Source organism: Anas platyrhynchos, chromosome 3 (genome assembly GCF_047663525.1).
Source record: "Anas platyrhynchos isolate ZD024472 breed Pekin duck chromosome 3, IASCAAS_PekinDuck_T2T, whole genome shotgun sequence".
NCBI lineage: Eukaryota > Metazoa > Chordata > Aves > Anseriformes > Anatidae > Anas > Anas platyrhynchos.
The window spans coordinates 118,098,321-118,122,149 of record NC_092589.1 but is presented as its reverse complement, the minus strand read 5'-3'; the positions used below and the strand labels follow the sequence as shown (position 1 = coordinate 118,122,149).

The 23,829-nt window shown below is 45.4% G+C and overlaps 1 protein-coding gene across 2 annotated transcripts; it reads left to right on the top strand.

The window, feature by feature from the left end:
* Positions 1–776: 776 nt before the first annotated feature.
* On the top strand, positions 777–16,972 carry LOC106020142 (serine protease 55). 2 transcript variants are annotated; one of them, XM_072035132.1, is made up of 5 exons: positions 777–1,108; positions 1,436–1,625; positions 3,184–3,431; positions 5,649–5,788; positions 16,627–16,972. In XM_072035132.1, the coding sequence occupies exons 1-5, from the start codon at positions 814–816 to the stop codon at positions 16,927–16,929; spliced, it is 1,176 nt and encodes a 391-aa protein (XP_071891233.1). In that variant the 5' UTR covers positions 777–813; the 3' UTR covers positions 16,930–16,972. The 2 variants fall into 2 exon arrangements, with proteins under 2 accessions (XP_071891233.1, XP_071891232.1); XM_072035131.1 differs by having other exon boundaries at positions 791–1,108; positions 5,646–5,788.
* The last annotated feature ends 6,857 nt before the right edge of the window (positions 16,973–23,829 follow it).

Here is a 23,829-nt window from a genome sequence, read left to right as displayed (position 1 = left end):
CTTCTGTCTTTTCCCCTCCCTTCCCTCCTACTCCGTGCAAGTTCTTGTTTTGATACAGACTGGAAAGTCTTTGGAGGAAGCACTGCTCTGTACTTAATATAGCTGTGCTCAGGCCTGAGCTTGGCTGAGTTCTTCTCAGTCCTGTCCCTATGGAAATAATACATTAGTTTAGAAATCAACGTAGATAGGTCCACTGATGTTAAAACTGGTACAAACCAGAATATTATGCCCCCACCCAATTCATTATGGAGATGCACTAGGGTGGAATTTTGGCCTTGATGCCTTGCAGTTGTTGCTGGAGGTACAAATAGAAGCAGAGACAAGATCAGTAAAGGTGAAATGATTCAGATTCGTGGATAAGCTTTCTAAGCTGTGTTTGGCTTTGTAAACAGTTGTCCACAGTTCTTGGGGAAGAAGTGAGTGGCAGCCTCAGCATCTTTGACACAATACTTTTGATTTGGCACTATTTGAACCTTGCCCCACCACACAGCTGCCTCTTTCTTCTGAGGATGTAGAGAAGGTCTAAAAAAAATTCATCCAAGGTTTAATAGGCTTCAACACTTCTCAAAGATGAAAACCGATGCAGGACCAGCAGGTAAGGTCTTTGAAGAGAAAAATATGGTTTGAGAACCGAAAAGGGCTACAGCATCCAGCCTGCGAAGTCCACTATTGCACCCAGTGAAATCCAGTCCAGGATGCCCTATGCCTAGCACAGCTGAAGCAAATCCCAAACCTCATGGGAATCACTAAGTTGCTGGCCAGGGCGGTGTGAGCTTTCCCTCATTGTCTCAGGAAGACTGGATTCTGACTGTGATGTCAGCAAAAGAGAATGAACCGTGTGAGGTCACATCCTGGTTGCTCCTGGCAGAGGAATGTGTCTGCAGAAGCATCACTGCCCTCAACATCATCCAAGAGCTTCGGTCCAAGTGTGGGATGAAAATGCTGCTCCTTACCTTCTGGATTTTAACTTCTTTAATCAGCAGCATCCATGCAGGCGTTTCTTCCCCGGTTTTTATGTTCAGCAATGAATGGAAGAGTGAACCTGTTGGTAGCTTCAGAGGTGGACAGCAGAAAGAAACTGGTAGCCCTCCTGGATACACACACATCGGTAAATGAGTTTGGCCTGGGTTGATTCCTCGTGCCTTGTGGCATACATGCATGGCTTGTACTATACCTGGCACGGAACTCTTCCATTCTACTCCCTCAACAAGGATTTCATCCAACCTGCTTATGGGAAGCACTCTATGGCCCTATTACCCCCCAGATTGCCCAGGCATTTTTGGGGGAAGTTACAACAATGCCAGGGGCTTTGGTAGAGAACAAGGAGCATGAATGGTCCTGGAGCAGTGCTTTAACCTGCATCCTGCCCTCCTCTTTTAGTATCACAGGCAGTGGTGCAGCCATACATGAGCAGTGTGTCTCATTTTGTACCCAGAGTGTGGCCTCCGACCATCTTATGAGTCCTTTCTGGAGACTGGCAAGAGGATCACAGAGGGGAGATACGCCAAGGCTGGGGAGTTCCCGTGGCAAGTGAGCATCCAGAGCAACGGGAAACATATCTGTGGGGGCACCATGATCAGCGCGCTGTGGATTTTAACTGCAGCCCATTGCTTTGCAGATGAGGTGTGAGTACTTATGTGTCCGGAGGAGGGCAACAAAGCTGGTAAAAGGGCTGGAGGGCATGTCCTGTGAGGAGAGGCTGAGGTCACTTGGGTTGTCTGCGGAACGGAGGCTGAGAGGCAACCTCACGGCTCTCTTCAGCTCCCTGAGGGGGGGAAGCGCACAGGGAGGTGCTGGCCTCTGGTTCCTGGCCACTAATTACAGGATGCAGGAGAGTAACTCAAAGCTGTGCCAGGGGAGGTTCAGACTGGATATTATGAAATTTTCTTTACTGCGAGGGTGGTCAAATGCTGGAACAGGATTCCTGGAAAGGTGGTTGATGCCCCATGTACATTGGTGTTAAAGAGGCATTTGGACAATGCTTTCATTAACATGCCTCAACTTTTGGTTAGCCCTAAAGATGTCAGGCAGGTGGACTAGATAATCTTTGAAGGTCCCTTCAACTCAGCTCAACTCAACTCAACTCAACTCAACTCAACTCAACTCAACTCAACTCAACTCAACTCAAACCTTCTATTGTATTCCTATTCTATTCTATTCTATTCTATTCTATTCTATTCTATTCTATTCTATTCTATTCTATTCTATTCTATTCTATTCTATTCTATTCTATTCTATTCTATTCTATTCTATTCTATTCTATTCTGCGCTGCTCTCTATTCTACTCTACTCTACTCTACTCAGGGTAAATGAGGACAGCCCAGGCGTGATGGGGGTGATAACACTGCTCCTTAGACTGTAGGGTATGTATATCCTTGGGATCAAGTGCAGAATATATGTGATGGAGCCAGAAGGAGAGTACTGAGAACCTTTCCTCCTTTAGGAGAAAAAAAAAAAAAAAAAAGAATTTGTAGAAATCTGCATAACCAGAAGATTCAGAAGGGGAGTAAATCTGCATAACCAGGGTCCAGAAGGAGAGTATTTTGAAGGACAGTGTGAGCAGCCTTGTATAATTGGCCATGATGTTATATTCTGATGGCTCCCAAGGAGTTCCTGTACATTTACACAGGTTGTGGTACCTTGTAAAAAGAGGTATATCCCATTCCAGTTTACTTTAACTTCCAAATTACTTTTGCTTTTATATAGCAAACACCTTTACCTTATGTGTAGTCTGATATTAATCCAGCAGCTTCTAGATAAATCAACCCAGGGACAGAATCCAGCCATCCATGAGTCCCCTCCAAAACACGGCAGCTCCAAGAGCCAGGGCTGCTCGGTGACAAATGACCTGTGGCATCCCAACCTGGAGCAGCTGGCCAGGGACAGTGTAGCCTGGAGCAGCCAGCCCAGGGCACAGTGGTTCTGAACACCCAGCCCGCTCCATCTGTTCGTTAGCACCTGGGCTATTTATAACTTGGTTGCATTCATGTTCTACCTCTGCTCCTGCTTCCCCTGAAAATGAGCTTTGCCTGGAAGTGAGGGCAGATTTCTGTGGTTTCCGTAGCTAACCTGCCTCTGCAATTTGGTGCTCTGGGGAAGGAGGCACCAACCTTTATAACACAAAGTCTTCATGTTTGCTCATGCTTACTCTTTTTTGTTGTTGTTATTGTTTTTGTTTATAAGGCCACCAGATCTCACTGTTGTAGTAGGGGGAATTAACCTTGACCACCCTCTGGAAGAACATAAGCCAGACAGCTTGGTCATCCATGAAAACTTTGACAGAACAAGCATGAAACATGATATTGCCCTGATCATGCTCAGCTCGCCCGTCGAGTTCAGCAACGAGAAAATCCCCGTCTGCTTGCCCTTCATGCATGACGTTGATACATGGCAACACTGCTGGATTGCTGGATGGGGAGCCACAGGTGCAGGTGAGACACCACTGGGAGATGTGATGTATCTGCTAATGGAGGCTGTTTTTTTACCCATTTAAAGTAGATGTTCTCCCCTGGCAGGGGTTACCCATACTAGTGGCTGCTCCCTACCTCCTTTGTAAACACATCCAGACCCTGGCAGCTTTTGCACATCACTGGCTGTCCATTCAGAGCAAGAAGCTGTCACCCCCAGAGAAAAAGTCTCCAAAATTCTGAGCGTGTATGTTCCAGCTGAAACCTTAGAGCCCACCATTGCTCTGCAAGGACTCTGCCTTCTTGCTTGCTGTTATGAGCACCCAAAGTAAGACAATCCCCAACTGTACTGGGTGAGATATAATGGGTCTAAAGTGGTCTGGCATAAGGGAAATGGAGATTTAGGGTTGTCTTTGGCATAATGCCTCCATTAAACACATTGATTTGAGGGTTCTGACCACCCCCTCCTCTTCTTTCATTTAGAAAGGCAGATTGCTATTGCTAATTGCTCTCATTCAAGCCCTAATGAAAGTAGCTCCAGCACTGACTGTGACCCAAAATGTCTGTCCTGAACAAACGTCACCAAATGGCTAATGAGCTATTTCATTATTGGAAAGGGGTAATCAGGGCAGAGTAGGCAGGGTGGTGTCTTGGGGCTTTACCAGTCCTTCCTGGGAGTGGTGGTAAGTTAACGTCCCGTTTAATCCTTGCTCTTTTACCCCATAGGGTTTCTATCTCCTTTCTGAACCTATTTTCCTTCTTATGCTTCATTCACCTCACGTAACAGTAAAACGCAGCACAACGCTGTGTTTTAGTTGTGAAAGTCTTCCATTTCACCAAGGTAACACGCTCTTAGAAACAGAAAAGCAGGGGCAATGCTGCAGAGTCGCTCTGCAACTTGGCAGGATTTCTCTTTCGTTAGTCTCTGCAAAATGCCTGGTGTGGTTCTGGGGAGGAGAGCCTCATTTTGCCGTGTGGTCAGGGTGGCATTGCCTCTGCAATCCGAACTGCACCCCGCGGGAGCTCAGTGCACCAGCCCTTCAATCTGGGGGATGTTTCAGAAGAAAAATGGGAGAAGCCGGGTTTGCTGAGGGTGACATGTGATGGTGTGATATGGGCCATACCATAGTATGACACACTGTTCCTGCGTGGGAGGAAAGATGGGTCATTTCTCATCTTTTGGAGGTGGACATCTCTCAAATGGCACCGCAGGTGGCACCAGGCTGACTCCTCTTTGATTGCAGTCAGTAAAACCCAGCTCACACGGAGCCACCTCCTTGGGGATGCCCACATTAAAGCATTTCTGTATGCGGACACGTCCATGGAGAGGCCCCATGTTAGTTAGGAAAGGAGCGTGACAAGTTTCCATCTTTTAGATGTTACCTTTGAGTTCCACCTTCCTGAAGGTTCTGGGATGACTTAGCTCAGTGAATTATGCAAGAAGGAGTGAAAAGCTGTGACATCCTTCAAAAGACAGTTTTATCCTTCAGACTTAGACTTATTTTGAAGACAACTGTGGGTGATGAAATGAGTAGGCTTTCCATGCAGCCATGAGTATTGCATGAATATTTTTAATTTTCTCATTGCTTGCTGGTACCCACTGTGATTTTTGCTTTTCCATCTCAAGAGGAGGAAAAAGCAATTATTTATGTTGTGTTCAGCCATCCTTTGTGAAAGATGTGGCCAGTCCCCTGGTTGAGGCATGGCCTCACAGCACCCCAGGAGAGCATGTGGAGAACTAGGTCGTCTGTTTTGGAGAAAGCTCAGTGGAACTCACACATGGGCTCACACAGGGCTGCGTGAAAAATCATTCAAGCTGGGTATCCTAGAAATGTGAATGAGAAACCCCAGCAGCTCATCTCAGAGCATCACCAAGGCCAAAAGGATAAGCCATCCCATCACATCCCAGAGTTCGCCTAAAGGAATAAGTGATTGCTTCAAATCCTATTTAGCAAGCCTCCACTCCCCAGGATTTCATTTTTGCCCATCAACACCTCCCATCTCACCACCTACCTACCCATCTCCTAGGCTGGCATTTAATCAAGAGCACAAACATATCCCAGACAGCCCCTGTAAGCCTCCTTGGCCCCCAGAGCATCTGGTTGTGCCCTGAGCCCCTCTTACCCTGAGTTCCTTTACAAATTCACTTGAGAGCAGTCCCAAAGGTCTCCAACAGTGCTTTCACCCTTACAAGCTCTTCAGGGTTTGCTAATCCTTCTCTTCTCACCTGTTGGTTAGCAGCTGAGGAGTCAGCATCCCACGTGCTGCAGAAAGCACGGATGAAGCTCATCAGCAGGGATAAGTGCTTGGAGCACATCCCGCAGCTACCAGAGAACATGCTGTGTGCTGAGCTGGAGGGAGGAGAAAGAGGCACCTGCCAGGTAAAGCAAACATGCCCAGAACAGCCACATTGCCCATGGGGGAACAGGGACCTTCAAAGAGAGGTGAGTTCACTTCAGGAAGGAACATCCACTCTTCCTGTGGATTTCTAGGGCTGCTAAAGGCTCTCTACATGAGGCAAGAAGCTCAAGGGCTGAGGACCTGCCTGTCTGGTGCATAGCAAAGGCATATTGACCAAGGCAGTGTGGTGCAGGGCTCTTGGAAAGTAGTAGTGGATCTTGGGATGTGTCCCTGTGGGGACCAAAACACCCCTGTGCAGTGGTGGTAGGAGTTAAATACTGGCTGGAGACAGGAAAATCTGACCAGGAGGGTCGAAGCAAAAGGACTGGGTGGGGAAATGAGTCCAGGAGTGTTTAGTTTGGATGTTAGAAACCTTTCCAAGGGAGCTCTTGGTGCTGGCGCAAAAGGGGAGGTTTAGGTTGGGTATTAGGAAGAACTTCTTTACTGAAAGGGTTGTGAGGCATTGGAATGGGCTGCCCAAGGAAGTGGTGGAGTCACCATCCCTGGAGGTCTTTAAAAGACGTTTAGATGTAGAGCTCAGTGATATGGCCTAGTGGAGGACTGGTTAGTGTTAGGTCAGAGGCTGGAGTAGGTGATCTTGGAGGTCTCTTCCAACCTAGATGATTCTGCGATTCTCTGAAATGTCCTGTGATGGCACGGCAGGTAAGTCTGTGGGTGCCAGAACTAGTCACATATCACCACGGCTTAATGATATGGGACAGTAAAGCTTTGAAGCTAAATTATAGAGCTCAATGGTGTTTGATAGCAGGGACTGCTAAGGGGAGAGAGATGAAACAAATGTTGCTTGGAGCAAATGACCTCCAGAGGTCCCTTCTGACCTCAACCTTTCTGTCATTCTGTGAAATGCCCAGAAGTGGGATAACCTCACCCAAACAATGCCCTCAGAACATGTTCTATGTACATAATTACTGTCCTGGTATCAAACAAAGTCTGAAAGCCAAAAAGCACCTTTGCTTTCACAGCATCCAACCTCCAACCCCATCTCTGCTCAGTGAGGACTGAGCTCTCCCTGCAGCCTCTGCCATGGTGGGAACAGGGCTGAAGTCTCTCTCCTCTACTGAGCAAGGGTCTTTTAGAAGTGTTCCTCTGCTTGCAGGGGGGCAGACAGTCAGACACCTATAGGCACAGCTTCGTCCTGTAGGAGCCCTTCAATCTAACCCAGCGAGCCAGGATTCAAAGAAGTCCCTGAGCTTTAGGTGCAGTGCTTGTGGACTGCAAAGCCATTGCAAGCTGGGGCCATACCTAGGCAAGGAAGGGAAAGCTTTGCTTTGCAAAATCATTTTTTGATTAGCCAGAGAGCATCTGCCTGTGAAGCCATTCATCTAGTGACTTTCACCTCCATTAAATTCAATCAAAAAATTTAAAAAGAAAACTGCCACAGGATAACATTAACATGATTAAAGAATGCACTTCCCAGCCCAGCCTTAAGTTCTGCGGCTGAATTATGCTGGTGAAACAGCAAGAGCACTTGTACCCAGCAAAATGAATCTCCTGTATTCAGAAAGCTGATGAGGGTGCTATTTTGATCTACAATAATGTTAGCGTAGCCTGCAAAATGAAATAGAAATGTGAGCTTTCCAAGCAGGGAAAGTACACAATGATTATATGTGTGATAATGCTCATAGCCCAGCAACTGCCCACTTTTAGCAGAAGTTTGACTAGGCAGAAATGTCTTGCAGCCTGAAATAATGAGAACAAGGCAAAAATGTACCCTAGTATAGAAGTAAGTCTGTTCAGGAGTGAAACAGGTGACATGACTTTTCATCAGGATTTGCTCATTTGTTCTAGGGGAAGCACTGATTTTGCTGATGGACAGTTTTCTGGGATTGAGTTTGGGTGGGTAAGCAGTCATATTTTGGCCTTGCTGGGCTGGTTCAGAAATCTGGTGGCTTGCCTGCAGTAGGCTACCAGTAAGGAACTGGGAGACCAGGTCCCAGCCTGATGCTTGCTCTGCAACAAGCCCTCAGTAGGTGGCAAGGCACATTGTACAAAGTGCATTCTATTGAGCTACTTTTCTACATAAAGACTGGATTTTTCTCTGGACAGCTCTGCAGGAAATGTTATCTTGTCACATCAGATTGAATCTGCGTGTCTGGGGCACCCAGATGGGATTAGAAGCATTACTTGTGGTTGGGGGTTAAAGGTTGTTGAATGGGCTCAGATAAATTCTGTGTGATGAGATGATAAAAGAATTGCTTTTATATTTTAGGCTCCTGGCCACCTTTCTAAGTTTAGGTTCCTGCCCATGTGGCTGGAAACAGACATAGGAGGGAGGAATATTTTTTTCTTTTTCAGTCATACTGGTAAAGGAACGAGCTCTGGAGATGCTGAGTTTGCTGGTGTAGATGTGGTCACAGTAAACCTGGGAGCAATGCCTGATTTGTCTGGACATGAACCAGATAAAAGCCTTACATTAACCTTTCCTAAGCATTGCTGAGAACAGGACACATTTGTTCATGCCCAGAACCAAGCTAAGATGGGCAAATTTCATCTAGACTGAAGGCTGTAAGTCCACATGATCCTGATCTGGATCCAAAAGATTACCATGCTTGTCTTTGCACTGTGTGCCATTTGTGCGCTAGATTTTCCTTATTACAGCAAGATGGATTTATTTGAGTAACCAGTCACTTAAATATAAATAAATATAAATATAAAGGTGTCATGTGAAAGTTTTATCCTACTGTTCGCTGCCTTAATATCCACATGTGGCAACAGGTCATGAATAGAAAGGCTCAGACATTTCAGTAGCTGCCATCATACTAGTACCAGAGCTTGACTAATTTGTGGATCACTAACTGTGTTCCTATAATAACTCAAGGAGATTGAATAGCAGAGCTCCTGAGTATTTGTACTTAAAAAAAAATCCATTCACTTAAAAAGAAAAATCTATTGTATACCAATTCCCTAGTGGTTCTTCAGACAAATATATAGATTGACTGTGAATTAACACTAACAGGATCTGTAATTGACTTATAGTTCTATTTAGTCATAAACATTAGCATTAATGGATGTTCATGGAGTACAAGTGCTAAACAACAGACAGTAGAGATGGCCTATGTGTTATTTTTTGTGTGCTACATTTCTTCCATGACCCCATGAACCACAATTGATGTCTAATTCCTTGCTTTCTTAAGCACCTTTTGTTAGGCCCTAATGCAATGGTAACTTGAACAATAATTAGAGTATAAGGGACTCACAAAGTAAATGCCTCTTCAGTGCCTTGCCTATCGAGACAAAATTCAGTAAATGGCCCAATTGTATTTCAGAGAATTTCTCTGAAATATAGGACAGAGTGTGTTTTGCTGGAAGTCGCAGTTCATGTACAGTTCAGGTTGGCAGCAGATGAAGGGGGGGGGCCGGCCCTGGCCTGACTTTGAGGAGAATGAATCATTCTGTGGCCACAGACAAGTGGTGGGATCCTTCCAGCTCAGCTTCACCACGCTCCCCTCACACTGGTGTAGGACTGGTCTGAGTCACCAGCCAAAGGCATCTACCCCCTTCCACTGAATTATACAACAAGAGATTTTGTCCTTGGCCGAAACAATGCTAGGATGCATCTAGGGCTCTTGGATTTTTTGTATTTTGTTGAATGAAAAAGTCAAAGAAGGACTATGTTCCTTCACAAGTAGTATGTCCTGCCTACAAATACAGTCAGCAGTTTGGGAAGATTGAATATGCCAGAGGACTGCGCTGTCATCTCGAGGGACCTGGACAGGCAGGAGAGGGGGGCTGACACAAATCTGCAGCTCAACAAGAAGCCCAAAGTCCTGCCCCTGGGGAGGAACAGGCCCAGCACCAGGACAGGCTGGGGGCACCCAGCTGGAAAGCGGCTCTGCAGAAATGGACCTGGGGGGCCTGAGCGGCACTGAGGTGAATGTGAGCCAGTGATGGGCCCTTGGGCAAAAAAAGGGCTGCGTTAGGCAAAGTATTGCCTGCAGGTCAAGGAAGGGGATCCTGCCCCTCTGCTGAACACCAGTGAGACTGCACCTGGAGTACTGAGTCCAGTTCTGGGACCCCAGTACAAGGGAAACCTGGACATACTGGAGAGAGTCCAGTGGAGGGTCCCCAGGGTGCTGCCGTGCACAGAGCCCCCGTGCTGTGAGGAGAGGCTGCGAGAGCTGGGGCTGCTGGGCCTGGAGCAGAGGAGGCTCCGGGGGAGCTCCCCCATGGCCGTCAGTACCCGCAGGGAGGTGCGGAGAGGCCGGAGCCGGGCTCTGCTCAGCGCTGCCCAGGGCCAGGCCCAGAGGCCCCGGGCCCAGCCTGGAGCCCCGGCGGCTCCCCCTGCCCCTCAGGCAGCACCGCTGGGCCCAGGGGTGCCGGAGCCCTGGCACAGGCTGCCCTGAGAGGGGCCGGGGGCTGCTCCTTGGGGACATGGGGCTGGACCAGATGGGCCCAGAGGTGCCTTTAACCTCAGCCATTCTGGGATTTCGTGAATGGCTGTAGCACCTGGGCTGCTAAAAGCCCTCACCCCATGTAGCTACAGCGGTAGCAGTAGCTGTTTGGTGAGATTTATCTGGCCCCATGCAAATGCCTTTTATGTAGCTATTTGCAGCTACCCAATCATCTTTCAATTAATGCAGAGAAAAAAGTGCGTTTGAACGTGTGATTCATTCAGGCTGGTTTAACTATCTATTTTAAAATGAGCTAAATCTCTGTATGAGTGCTCATCGCTCCCATTAACTAGAAGCAAATCCAAGGTGTCTAGCTCACAGAGACACACATGGATCTGAGGCAGGACTGTTGCCTACAAGTTTCCAGTGTCATTTTAGATGTCTTAGGATATCCCCATGGCGTCCAGCTGCCCCCTCTGAGATCATGTCCCATTGATGGTAATGTGACTGCACCAGGAGCTTGACATTTGCACTGGAACCCCCTCAGAGGGGTGATCAGCCTGGAGCTGAACTCACCCCTCCTACCCTCCTTCTGTGCACAAGAGTGAGTGCTAAACCCATACAGAAGTGACAAAAACTCTTGCATCCTTTTACAAACTCTTGCATCCTTTTACTGGTGCTAGCGAGGCTCAAAATCTGCAAGGGAAGACTTGTGATAGATTTCTTTAAAGAAAAGGTCTGCAGATGAAAATCAGCTTCATGCAGGTAAATTATCAGAGAGACAAGGCAAAGGCCACAAACCAGGGAAGCTTTCTCAATCCCTCCAGCTGTTTAAAATATGTAAACGGAAGAGGATAGATGATGCTGTGATTGCAGTCTGTACGTATGGAGAGTATCTGTATGAGCTCTGAGGTTATAGGACCTTCTGCCTATCAGCCAAAGGTCTCCTGGGGACTAGCATTTGGAGCTAACCAAATTTCAATTCAAAATTATGACTAAAAAAAAAAAATGACTGTACAAACTTACTTTACTATTTCACCTTACCTTTACATTGAAGAGAGTGACCCACTCAAGAGCCTTGTGATAGATTCTCCATCGCTGAACAATTGCTAACATGTCAGGGTGTGGTGGTTGTTTTTTTTTCTTTCTAAGATTGGTTTAAATAGGAAGGTGTCCTGGGAAGCTCCAGAACAAAGCATTAGAAAGACACTTTTGCTTTTATAGTCTGTTACATTTGCTTCTAAAGGGTGCTTTGATGTGCAGCTCATAAGAATTAGAATATTTTTCCTGTGTCCTGTGGCTTTATAGAGCTTTCATCATTTGATCATTTTATGATATGGGCAGACAAGTGAACACATGGAAGCTATGGTGGCTTAATTCTTAATCTGTGAAAACTATTCCTTCCTATTGCAAGGACCTGAGATGTTGTTGATGCCCAACATCTCTTCTGCTTTATTCCTTTGGCACCCTAGAGTTGAAGCTTTTAGTCCCTTGAACTGAAGCTGTTTGCTTTGTGGTAAGGGGGGGGTCTGGCGTTATTTTGTGTGCCCGGTGAGTGAAGATCTGGGGAGCAGAACATCTCTGGATCCAGCTGAACAAAGAAACCTACTGAGTGCCTGCCCTTGGAGTGGGAGAAATGGGTGTGATGACTCAGAGCAGCCGCTTCTCATTCAATTACAGTGAGTCAACACAGCTTTAAGGGGAAGTCATGACTCACAGATAGATTCAGATTCTTTGAAGGAGTTGACAAGCATGTGGCAGAGGGTGATCTAGCTGATATAACGCGCTGAGATGCCCCAAATTCTTTTAACGAGATTTCTCACCAAAAGCTCATGCAGAAAGTGAGCTGTCATGAAGTAGAAGGGCTTCTGTTGGAAAGGGAGGTGGTACGGAGGAAGGATTTGATGGGAGAAAAGGCTCACAAGGGGAGTCTCACTGAGATCCATGCAAGGAATTGTGCTGTTTAAGGAGCACAAATGCTGAGATGACAAAGTTGGCTGGTGCCACAACACTGTTCAGGGTGGTCAAAATTAAAACTGACTGTGCAGAGGTGCAGGAGGATTTCATTATCCTGAGTGTCTGGAGGTTAAAACAGCAGATGCAGTTCACTGTTGACAAGGGCAAAGTAATGAACACAGGGAAAAGCAACTCCAGCTGTACACATAGAATAATGGGCTCTAAATTAGCTATTACCATGGAAGAAGATCTCAGAGTGACTGTGAATAGTCCTTCAAAAACGTCAGCACGAGATTCTGTGGAGGTCAAAAAGGCAACAAGAGCATTATGAGTTATTAAGAAAGGAATAGGTAGCGAAACAAACGCATGTTATGCGAGGGCACTAATCTTGGAGGCCTACATCCCATGCTGTGTGCAATTCCTGTCCACCCCATCTGAGAAAGGAGGCAGTATTAGAAGAGACTAGTAGAGCGGGAAGGATGAGCAGGGGCACAGAAAGGCTTCTTGAAGAATAGAGAATAGCAGAGAAAGACTCTGAAGCTTGTAAAAGAGATGTCTGATGGGGATATGGCACAGATTTCTAAAGTCATGAATGCCAAGGAGTGGATAGTCAAGAGCTATCCTCTTGACACTGTTGTTCAAAACACATGAAGGAGGGAGGATCCAATGGCTGTATCAGGCAGCAGGTTTGAAACAAAGAGAAGGAAGTGCTTTTTCATCCAACAGATAATTAAACTATGGAACTCACTGACCAGGATGTTGTGGGTATTTATCCTAAGGGATAAATGGATTCAAAAAGCAATTAGATAACTTCCTGGATGAAGATCTCTCTAAGGCTATTAACCACTGTGATGTAAATACAACTCTGTAAATACTTGCCCTGCTTTTCATTCTCCTTCCCAAGCACTCGCCACAGACATCTGTCAGAGACAGGAGTCTGGGCTGCATGGGGCTTTGGTCAGATGCATTATGGACTCCTTTAGTCGTTGCCACCATGGCTACTAATGGACCCTGATGGCTTCCATCTGGGAGGCATAGGGCCATCCTGTTCACTCATTTTCCAGCGAGGAGATGGATGGAAAGAGTAGGTGAAGGCTCTCATCTGAGACCTCAAAGGGATCCCATGAAAGAAGTCCAGGTGACTCTGTTACCTGATTCATCTCTGACACGCTAAAAATGGTCTTAGTCTCTTTCCTTCAACCTTCCTCTAAAGATAGTCTATTCACAGTGAAATAACTGAAGAAATCATCTCTTTGGAAAAACCTTTGCTTCCTGCAGCCAGGGCAGCTCTAATAGCAAATGTTGTTATTCACACACTGATTCTCTCCAATTTACACAGAGCTTACCATCACAAAAATGAAACCAGCAATGACTTGCAAGGACTGTGTATCCATCTAATGAGGATCAGATGGGTTGTTCTCCCTCCCCCAGAGCTTCTCGCACCTAAAAAGATTTATGTGGCTGAACGTGTTTGTTCTGATCAATTACCATGTTGCAGATGAGAATACAAATACGAAAGGAAGATTACACTCTTGCGCCAAAGCTCACTGAAGTCAGCAGAAAGGCTCCTGATGTTCACAAAAAGTCTTTGGCTGTAGTTAAAAGGATGAAACTTTTGATCAGCTTTAGTGAACAAAGCGCCCTGCTAGTCTGTGACAATTTTTATACAACTCAGAATTATTTGCCAGCTAATACGTCTTTGCTCTCACTTCTCCTAATGGGAGGATTACCATGTAGTTGTGGAAGGCATGAGTTCAGCGACGATCTGATTTGATGTAGTTGCTTTTCACTCATCCTCCTGTTGACAAGAAACATGTAAGAGAAGCAAAGATGCAGTTTTCAGCTATTTCACTGTCCAGAAACTTGCCACTCAGACTGAACACCAGGAGCAGGCATCTGGTGTGTGTGTGTGCTGACCAGAAGTCTTTCACCACTAGGGTGTGAGAGGCTGAAAGCTGAAAGCAGCATTTCATAAGTACTTCGATCTTCAGAGTTGTTGACCTGAGCGTTCATTAAATTAGTACTACTGGAGACATCAAAGAGCTGAGGCGATTTTACCAGCACTCAAACCTCCTTCTTCCCACATCGTCTCCTACACAAAGATGGAAAATCTTGGGCCAACAGTTTTGACACCTTAAGGTGGATACAGGGATATTCCAAAGTGTTGTAGAACTGAGTTTATTTTCTCTGTCTTTAGCCCTGTAACAACCAGGTTCCCATTTCGTATGGGCTGCTATAGTTAAGTGGGAAAGATCATGTGGAGATGATGATAGACATCTGAGTTAAATAGAGGAACTTAAGAGAAGAGGTGCCTTTTGCACCCATGAAGCAGACCATCTCAGCTCACAGGGAAAGGCATCCAAAGTAGGATTTGGGTCTCAGGGTTTGTGGATTTGCAGCTGCTGCCTGGGTTTTCACAGCATTGCCCAGCTCCCTCTCTGGGCAGGCTTTAAATCGCTTTCTGCAGCTGACGGTCCCTCAAGCCCTGCAGACAGCTCTCTCTTTCCTCACCGACTGGGCAGAGAACAAAGCAAACACAGCTAAAGAGACAAACAGGGGAAAACATCTGATTTGAAAGGAAAACTGCATGATCTATAGCTTTGAATTCCTGGCTCTGGCTCCTGGTTCTGCCATTGCCTTGTGCAAATCGTATCCCTTTTCTGCCATGCTTTTCTCATCCACAAAATGCAATAAGAATTTTCCTCAAGGATAGCCACAAGGTATCGGGAATTAATTGGTATTAATTGCCCTGGGAGTAAGGTCCATCACAAGTGTGGACAGCCTCCAAAATGGGATCAATTCTGTGATTCTGTGATTTAGTGTTCAGGGGCTCTACCAGTACTCATGTCTCCTGTACTGGGGAAAGCCACTGTGCTGCACCCTAATGTGCCACTGCTGAGAGATCACCAGCCACTGCTGCGTCACTGCCTCAATAACAGCTCCCATTCTCCCAACTTCATTTCTTATCTTTCTGTAGGAGCCTCAAAGTGCTTTCCTTTCACTGCTGGGATAATACGTTTGGCCTGTGCCTGCCCTGAGGGAATTAGCAGTGAAATTCCCAGTAATTTAATTGTGCGCACAGCTTAGAAGATGCTCATTCATTCAAAAAGGATGGCATCACCAAGAGCACTGATAATGCGTGGGTCCAAGGTCACTGCAGGGTCACTGGAGGGATTCACACAAGTTCTTGGTCGAAACAGGGTTGGGAAATGCCTTCAGATCCTGCCTTTGAAGGGGCTCCACCACCACCATTGTATAGCTACAGTAAAACCATTTCAGCACAAACAGTACTGGGTGCTGAAGCAACATTTGCTCTGCATTTATCTTCATTTTTCTCTCCTGTTTACACGTTGAGCTAAAAAGAATATAGAAAAAAAAAAAAGTGATAAGCTCATTAGGGGCCTTGAGCCTCCACCCCAGGAAATGAGTAAGAATTCTGCCGTAAACTTTTGTGGGTGTCGATGAGCTGCATCACACAGCCACTTCCTTACTAATTGATGTTTGGTTAGGTCAGGGTAGCTGCTGGGGAAAGGGGGTTCATACATTGATGGCAAAGGTATTTCTCAAACTCGGGCACAAAGATGGAAGGACAACAATGCCCAGGAAATCTGTCTGTCTTCAGAAACATGTTTGTACTGCTTCTTATTTGCCACACAAAGGAGTTGAGAAAAGAAAAAAAAGAAAAAGAAAAGAAAAAAAAAAAAAAAGAAAAAAAAAGAAAAGAAAAAAAAAGAAAAAAAAAAGCTATGGAAGGAAACTGTCTTATTTAGAGCAAGGGCTGATCAGCAATTAAGATGTACGTAACTGTTGAGAGGAGTGTTTTTCCTGGCTGGGTGCACTTTGTGCTGGTTTCTTTTCTGCTTGGGGTTGTGCTCAGCAATTGCACACAGAGGTCACACAGGAAACTGGACGTGCTCTTGGCTTTCGAGCCAGGACATTCCTCTTCATCGGATGGCTGCAAAGTGCATTTGAAAGCTTGCATGTTTTGGGTGAGTGGAAGTTGTCTTTCGAGTGGCAAGCAGATTTTTTGTGAAATTACTGCATTTGCAAGAAAAGCTTGTCAGGGTTAGTGTTCATCTCTTGTTCAGTTTCTGGATACTGGTCCCCAGGTTAACAGCAGCAGGTACCTGGCACCTATAGGCACTGGTTTTACAGGGAAGCTAAGAACTGACTGAACAGTCACAGCAAATGTCCCTTTTTACTCTTGGGTCTTGTCTCCTGGTGACAAGACTCAAGTATCCATCCAGGGCCATGGGAGGGTGTGGAAGAGACTGAGAAGGACAGGGCATTGCACCAAGCTGGAGACTGTGAGTGATCTTCTCCTCTTACCTCCTCCTCTTAACATTATTCTGTAGGCACTTCAGACCTGAGCTCTGACACTTTGAGTCCCTGTTCCCCCAAGACCTCATGAACTTGGGGTGGAGTTTGATTCTCCCGATCAGCCTCTGGGATGCAGCTGCTCTGAGAGACCCAAGGTTTGATACTGCTCTGATGTCCTCTTTATGCCGTAGGTGGACAGCGGGGGACCTCTGGTTTGCAGCTACTGGAACACCATGAAGTGGTTTCAGGTCGGCATCATCAGCTGGGAAGAAGATTGCACAGAAAAGCCGAGTCACGAGATCTACACTTCTGTTTACAACTACTATGGCTGGATCATGACTGAGACAGCTGTAAGGGGGAAACCTTTCTTCATTGAAGGCGTGGATAACCGTGCAAATGCCAGGGAGGTTCCTTCCAGGGCTCAGGCACAGCTGGTGTTTCTTGACTATTCTCTCCTTTTATTTGCCTCTCTAACAGCAATTAGATTACTCTAGAGAAAATTTTTCAAAACATAATAAAAGTCAGAACTACTGTCTCCTTCTTTTGCTGCTGACCCATAAAGTCATGTCTCAGGTCAGCCTGCTCCATCTCACTGATGTGGACACAGACGCCAAAATGAGACGCCACAGTGAGACAGGGGAGTGATGGAGAGGCTGGAGACCTGAAATGAGAGAGTCAGGACCCAGAAAACAGAGTTCTCAATCCTCTGAAAAACCTGTATTTTTTCAGACTGGTGGGTCACATCAGGCTCAGCCGTTTGCTGAGCTCAGATACAAGGTCAAGGGTGAAGGAGCTGCTCCCCTTGGAAACCTTAAAAAAGGTCTTAGCTCACTTGGCTCCAGATTAGCTTAGCTGTGGGTGGGCTAGGTCTGGGTTAATATATCTTAGAGCTAGCTATTAGTTGGGCTAATATATCTTCTATCTTGCAGCTGGACCAAACTAAGACTATCTTCAAGAACCACAGCACCTGCTCAGGTGGTATGTCAAGCTGCTGGGATATGACTACATGTCAAATTCTGCCATACACTAGAAAAAGGGCAAGAAAGCTGTTGGGCGGTGTTGGAAACTTTAGCTTCATATAAGGTCATTATTTACCTGGGTTGCAAATGGTGGGTTTTGGTTGTTAAAGATACTAGAGAAAGATCTGGCTGGCTGGAGGGAACTGGTTCTGAGCTATCTATGAAATGCTGTCTACAGAAACTCCTTGGTTTGGTAATTAGCCAAGATGAATCCCTTACAAGTAAATGGTAAATCAAAAGCATTTTTTAATTATTATTTTTTTTCTTTCTTTTCCCTCTGCTGGAGACCTGGTTTTTGCATTTCTGGGCTGTGCAGTTCCCAGTCTGAGCCAGGACTGAGCTGGTCCTTGAAGCAATGCCATCCTACACTCTCCAGCAACCAAGTGCATCACAAAAACACTTTCTGCTTTTTACAGTGAGGTTGCTTTTCTTGAATGTGATGGGGAAGGAGGCAAGCGGTAAGGTCTCCTTCATGTCCCACCTTTGCAATGGCATAAAAGTACCTGTAATTGCAGCAACGATAAAACTCAGTGAATGTGCAATGGGACAGAACCTCACAAATTGGTTTTAATTACCTTGATATTTTCTGGCTAGCTGGTGGAGAAGCCTTGTAAATGAGAATTAATTCATCTACCTTAAGCTAATGCAAACCCATCTTGGCATAAAAGTCAGACTTTATTTTCTGTGTTATCTGAGCAGAAAATAATGCTTAATTATTATTAGTTCTGAGTAATGCTTATGAAAATTGCTCCACATTAATTTCACATGGCTGACTGGCTAATGGATGCATAAGGGTCTTGTAACCCTTTGCAAAAAGACTAATAAAAGCTAAAAACAAGGGGAATATATTACTTTAGCAGCTATTAGTAGTAGACAGTGTCTGCTGGCATTAATACCTATATTTATTTTCCTTTCTATTAATAATATATCAACAGATTCTAGAAGCTATGGCAGGGGCTGGACATCAGGAAATATTTCCTAATGCTGCAATCTATTCAGCTACAGAATTGTTTCCCCCAAAGGAAATGAGAGATGTCCTCCCGCTTGAATTATTTTAATGTAGGGATTGTATAAAGCACTCTCGTCTGCAGCACGAGGCATGGAAAAAGCCTGCGCTTACAGGGAACTGCAGAAAGACCCAGTAGGTCTTCTCCATCAGTAGTGTTTGCAAACTGATAATGGTCTGTGTTAAAGGAAGGCAATGCTACTTAGTGGTTACAGCAGGACACTGCTGCTGGGGATTTTGCTCTGTTCTGCTGCTCGTTTGCTGGATGGCCTTGGGGGAATTCACTATGTGCCACGTGCCTCAGTTTCCCCACTTGTAAATTGAGGTAATGAAAGTGTTTCACTTCGCTCTTTGCTTCAGAAACATGAGGTCTGTGAGTAAAGACCAGCCATGTAGCTGTAAAGTTATGAGCAGCAGAGCCTTTTTCCTCCTTACTTAAAACATTAGAGGATTCATTAAAGTGAATTCATCTTAACCACTACATGCACTGTTCAATAATTAGGACAAGAAGGAAATGTTTGCCTAATAATGCTATGCCATATGTAGGTCTGATGAAAACATGTTGACGTATATATTTCTTTTCAAGGTATTTGTGTTTTGAGAGAGCACATCAGCTCTGATTATGGTTTTGATGGGGGTGTGTTGGAGTCACACGAAATCAGAATGCAATATAGCTTTGTCATTAACATTTCAATGTGAGCCATTAATTTTTTAAGTCTTATAACATTTTTGTACCGTGTTTCATATGCTATTGAATTCCTCATTTCTGGGTTTAGATCATCAAAGTGAAAAGTTTCCAAACTGAACCATCTCAGCTTTTATGTTTCAGGCTATCATTTGAGATGTGGATTTTTTATTTGCTGCTCATTTCCTATTGCCCCTTCCCTCTTTCCAGACAACCCTTTCTCATGCCCAGACAGCCTAATGGAGAGCATAGAGTGGGACCAAGCAGTCTGGGCAAAAGAAATGTAACTCTTGCTCAGTGTGCCAGAATAAAACCTGTAGAATAAAAATTATAGAGTTTAGTGATATGGTTTACTGGAGGACTTGTTACTGTTAGGTCAGAGGTTGGAGTAGGTTGGACTAGGTGATCTTGAAGAAGAGAAGCAGGTTATGGGAATGCTTAAAGCTCCGGGGCACCATCTGTTCAAGGATTCAAGGGAAAAAAATAGACAAGAGCACTCACAGGGACAAAGAAGAGGTAGAATCATAGAATCATTTAGGCTGGAAAAGACCTGTAAGATCATCAAGTCCAACTCTTAACCTAGCACTGCCAGGGCTATCACTTAACCAGGTAGTCAGAGCCTGCTTGCACTTTCTGCTAGGGAGGTAAGAACAAAAGTACCAAAGGCAGCAATTTAGAAGTCCATATACAAAAATATATTTTTTTTCTTTGTATATAGATGTGTGTTTCCCTGCTTGCCCCATCCCAGTCAGCTACTTGCATGAAAGTTTTGAGCACGGAGCTGGAAGGATTGAAGCTGATGGTGCAAGTTAAGTGGTGATAGCTGGTCGCAGATAGGTACTGAGGAGGACTGCAAGTAGGGAGAATTTGTGTGTCTCCACAATGAAAAATGAGGGTTGGAAAAGCATCAGTTCAAGGTTTCAGAAGTCACTGTAGAAGTCACTACAGAAATCCAACCTTTATTCAGGGCAATGCCCCCAAAGCTCTCTCTCCAGGTTCATCCTCGGTAGATATAACATAGATGTTCTGAGGGCAAAGCAGCCCCACTGTGATCCTTTTAGGGGAACTGAGGTTTCCTATTTTCCTCTTCTCCTGCCTGTGCTTCCTCTCAGGGTTATGATGCAATGCAAAGCACAGACTTGTCTTCTCCTGCTCCCTTTAGCATCCCAGGCAGCTCTCTGTCCCTCTGATGGGAGAGAATTGCATGGGCACATGGCACACATGGCTGTGACTGTGACCGCTGGCATCCATTTGTCCATTTTAAATGCACTTCATGAAGTGTTTTGACTTGGTGTATGCATCTAGCTGCCTGACTTCAATTCAAGCAAAATAGCCATTGCATAAGTGGAGTTATGATAAGAGGGCTTATTTCTCTCCTATGTAAGAAAGAGTTTTGTGTGCCTGGCAGGCAATGACTGAAAAAGCACCTGTGGTTGTGGTAAAATTACTGGTCTGCTCTTTAATTGTGACTTCTGTTGGTAATACAGTAGATTAGAGCTGCAGAGTGGAGGATAGAGAGGATCAGCATCAGTTCCCACATTGACCACATCCTAAGTGGCCTTTTGGACAAGTCTTTTTTCAAACTAGGGACTCAGTTTACCCAGCTGTAAACAGGAGAATAATTAAAAGCCAGGGGTATCTTTTAAAACACCAATTGTGACAGTGATTAATCACTGTTATTAACTAAAGTGAAGATGTGGGACAGCAAACACTACTGAATAGTACTGGACTACCTGAGGTGTTCAACAACCACAGTAAACCTTTAGTGTTAAACTAAAGACTTTCTTTAAGTAGGTGGATCGAGGTCTGGAGGAGAGCTTGAATTGAGGATTAGTACAGGCTGGAATTTGACAGTCCTAGTTACACCTAATTAAGCCAAAGACATCCCTAAATCCAACCCAGAAATAAAACCTTGCCTTTCCCTACAATGAGGGAATGCTCAAGTCTGATAGATCTGTGCTGAGCAGCGCCCATGGTTTGCATGATGGCTGTGCTTGCTGACCTTGAAGAAACACCTATTCTGCCTGGAGGATTTTGCCCAGTTGCTATATTTCCTCTTTAATCACTCCATTGCCAGGGAAATCCCTCTGTTCTTGGCAAATCTGGCAGTCCCAGTCACACTGCTGATTAGTGGCTTGACTAAGGCATGCTTGAACTGCCCCTGAACTTCAACAGCCCTGGCTTGACTACCTCTGGGCAGGTCATATGCCTTTGTTGTTCTGACACTGCTGTGCACAGCTCCTGGTGCCTAGGAGGGACTACAAAACCAGCCAGCAGCAGCTGAGTTCACGAAGTCCCACACCATCATGCAATATCCTGCAATATCCATCATGTAATTTCCTACTGTCTGGGTTCAAAGTATCTGCATCCCATGTTCTTCTCTCAGAGGTGTCTTGCGCACGCTATCACTTTTTGTATTCACAACTAGTTGCTTTCTGCATGTCTCATCATGACTCATTGCTACGAGGGCTTTTTAATATGCAATGCGTTTTGCTCCCGCAGCCCAGACCACTAAATGATTTAGCATGTGACTGCAGAGGAGAGCATTGTGCCTGACTCCTCTTCTGGGAAGGGTGGGCTTCAAGGTACCACTGGGAAGTACAAGTTCATCTTTCTCAAGGCTTTTGAATTCATGACATGTATTAACACTAACTGCAGACATTAGTCACAACAAAAGCAACTCCAGACCTACCTCACCTGCCTCCAAATGAGGGAAATGGGGAGGAGAGGAGGATCTGATGGCTTAGGCACAGAATGCAGACACAGGGGCACAAATTCAGCTCTAGGATCCTGTGAGATCCTAGAGGAGCTCTGTGGGGTGCAGCTGAAGAGCATGAGCTCTTGAAACTTGAATCCATCAGTTGTGAGCCATCTGAAATTCCTCTGGAGAGCTATTCAGAGAGGAAGGCTTTGGGTTTTATCCTCTTTTCTTGAGCATGGTGGAAGAGAATTTGAATGGACTTGTGCCTTGGACGTAGATGGGAATGCATTTTCTAACATCTGATGTGAAAAACTTTGCTTCAATCTGAGTTTCTTAGGAATTTGCAAAAAAAGAAAAGAGCATTTCACTGAAGAGGTCATCTAACACAAAAATTTGGGGAGCAACCTTGATTTGAACAGGATCATTGAAAGGACCAAGGGAACAATAAGAGTTGAACTGTTGACTATGAGCATGAGCTTACGAACAATCCCTGAAACAGTGTGATGGGCTGGTGGTCTACACATTCCTGTATTTCAAGCTGCACTAATAATTTGCCCTGTTCTACAACTTATTGGCCAGAGACTCAAGTTAAAAGTGATGCTATGCAGAGGAGAGGCCTTTGTTAGGACAGGAAGGGACCCAAGAGTGATGCAGCAACTCAGGGGCACTGGGGAGGTGTTGAGAAACCTCCAGGCGTTTCAATGTCAGTCAGTGCCCAGACACTCTCACAGCAAGCTCCAAGGAGGCTGAATGCAAAGATGGAGTTGGATGTGAAGGGGAACATAAATAATCACAAAGTGTTTATTCAAGGCGGGCCCAATTGTGATAAGAGAGTTATCTGATGACTGAGTGTCTGTCAATCTGTTTGCATGACCGCTAATATCAGAATGAAGCCACTCGTGCAGAGTGCAGCCTCCCAGCAAATGCATGTTATCACATCCAAGGTGCCTGGGGTAAGGGTTCAGGGTATGTTGCCATTTACAAATGCACCAGCTTCCGATGTCCCATGTTTGAACCTGCTTCACAGAGGAACCTGTCACACTGTGTCCTTCAAGGGAACATAATTCACTCCAAAATTCTCTGCATGCAACCAGGCCTCAGCATATCATCTTTTGCTGTCCTTTTTGGCTGTTCACCCAGTATCAGGAGGAGCCAGACTTTGAGTAGGACCTTTGTACTGGGTCTAGCATGGGATGGGGTTAGTTTTCTTCATAGCAGCCTGTATGGTGATATGTTCTGGATTTGTGACCAAACGAGTGTCAATAACACACTGATGTTTTAACTGTTGCTGAATTCTGCTTGCACAGCACCTAGGTGTTCTCCATTTCTCAAGCTGCCCCCAAGCAATGAGGCTGGGGGTGCACAAGGAGCTGGGAGGGAACAAAGCCAGGACAGGTGGCCCCAATTGACCAAAGGGATATCGCATACCACATGGCATCATGCTCAGCAATAAAAGCTGAGGAGAAAAAAGGAGGAAGGGGGAACATTCAGGGCTATGGCATTTGTCTTCCCAATTAACTGCTACATATGATGAAGCCCTGCTGCTTTCCTGAGCATCTGCCTGCTGGTAAGCGTAGAATGAACTCCTTATTTTGCTTTGCTTGCACATGCCACTTTGCTTCACCTGTTCAGCTGTCTTTGTCTCAACCCATGAGGTTTCTTCCTTTTTCTTTTCTGGTTCTTTTCCCCATCCAGTCTGGAGGGGAAGTGAGCAAGTGGCTGTGTGGGGTCAGCTGCCTACTGGGGTTAATCCCCAACACACTGACAAAGCACTGGTCCTTTGAAAATGTCCATTAAACTTGGGTTCACACTGGGTCTTCCACTTGCATTTTGCTGTTATTGTAAAGGCATCCAAAAGTCACGTACCACCAAGGAAGCATTTAAAGCTGCCCTTGCTCGCTAAGCTTGCCTAAACTCCAGGCAGTTTCACTGCATCTCCCCTTTAGATGGATGTTGTGGCTTCCTATCTCCAATAACCTAAAT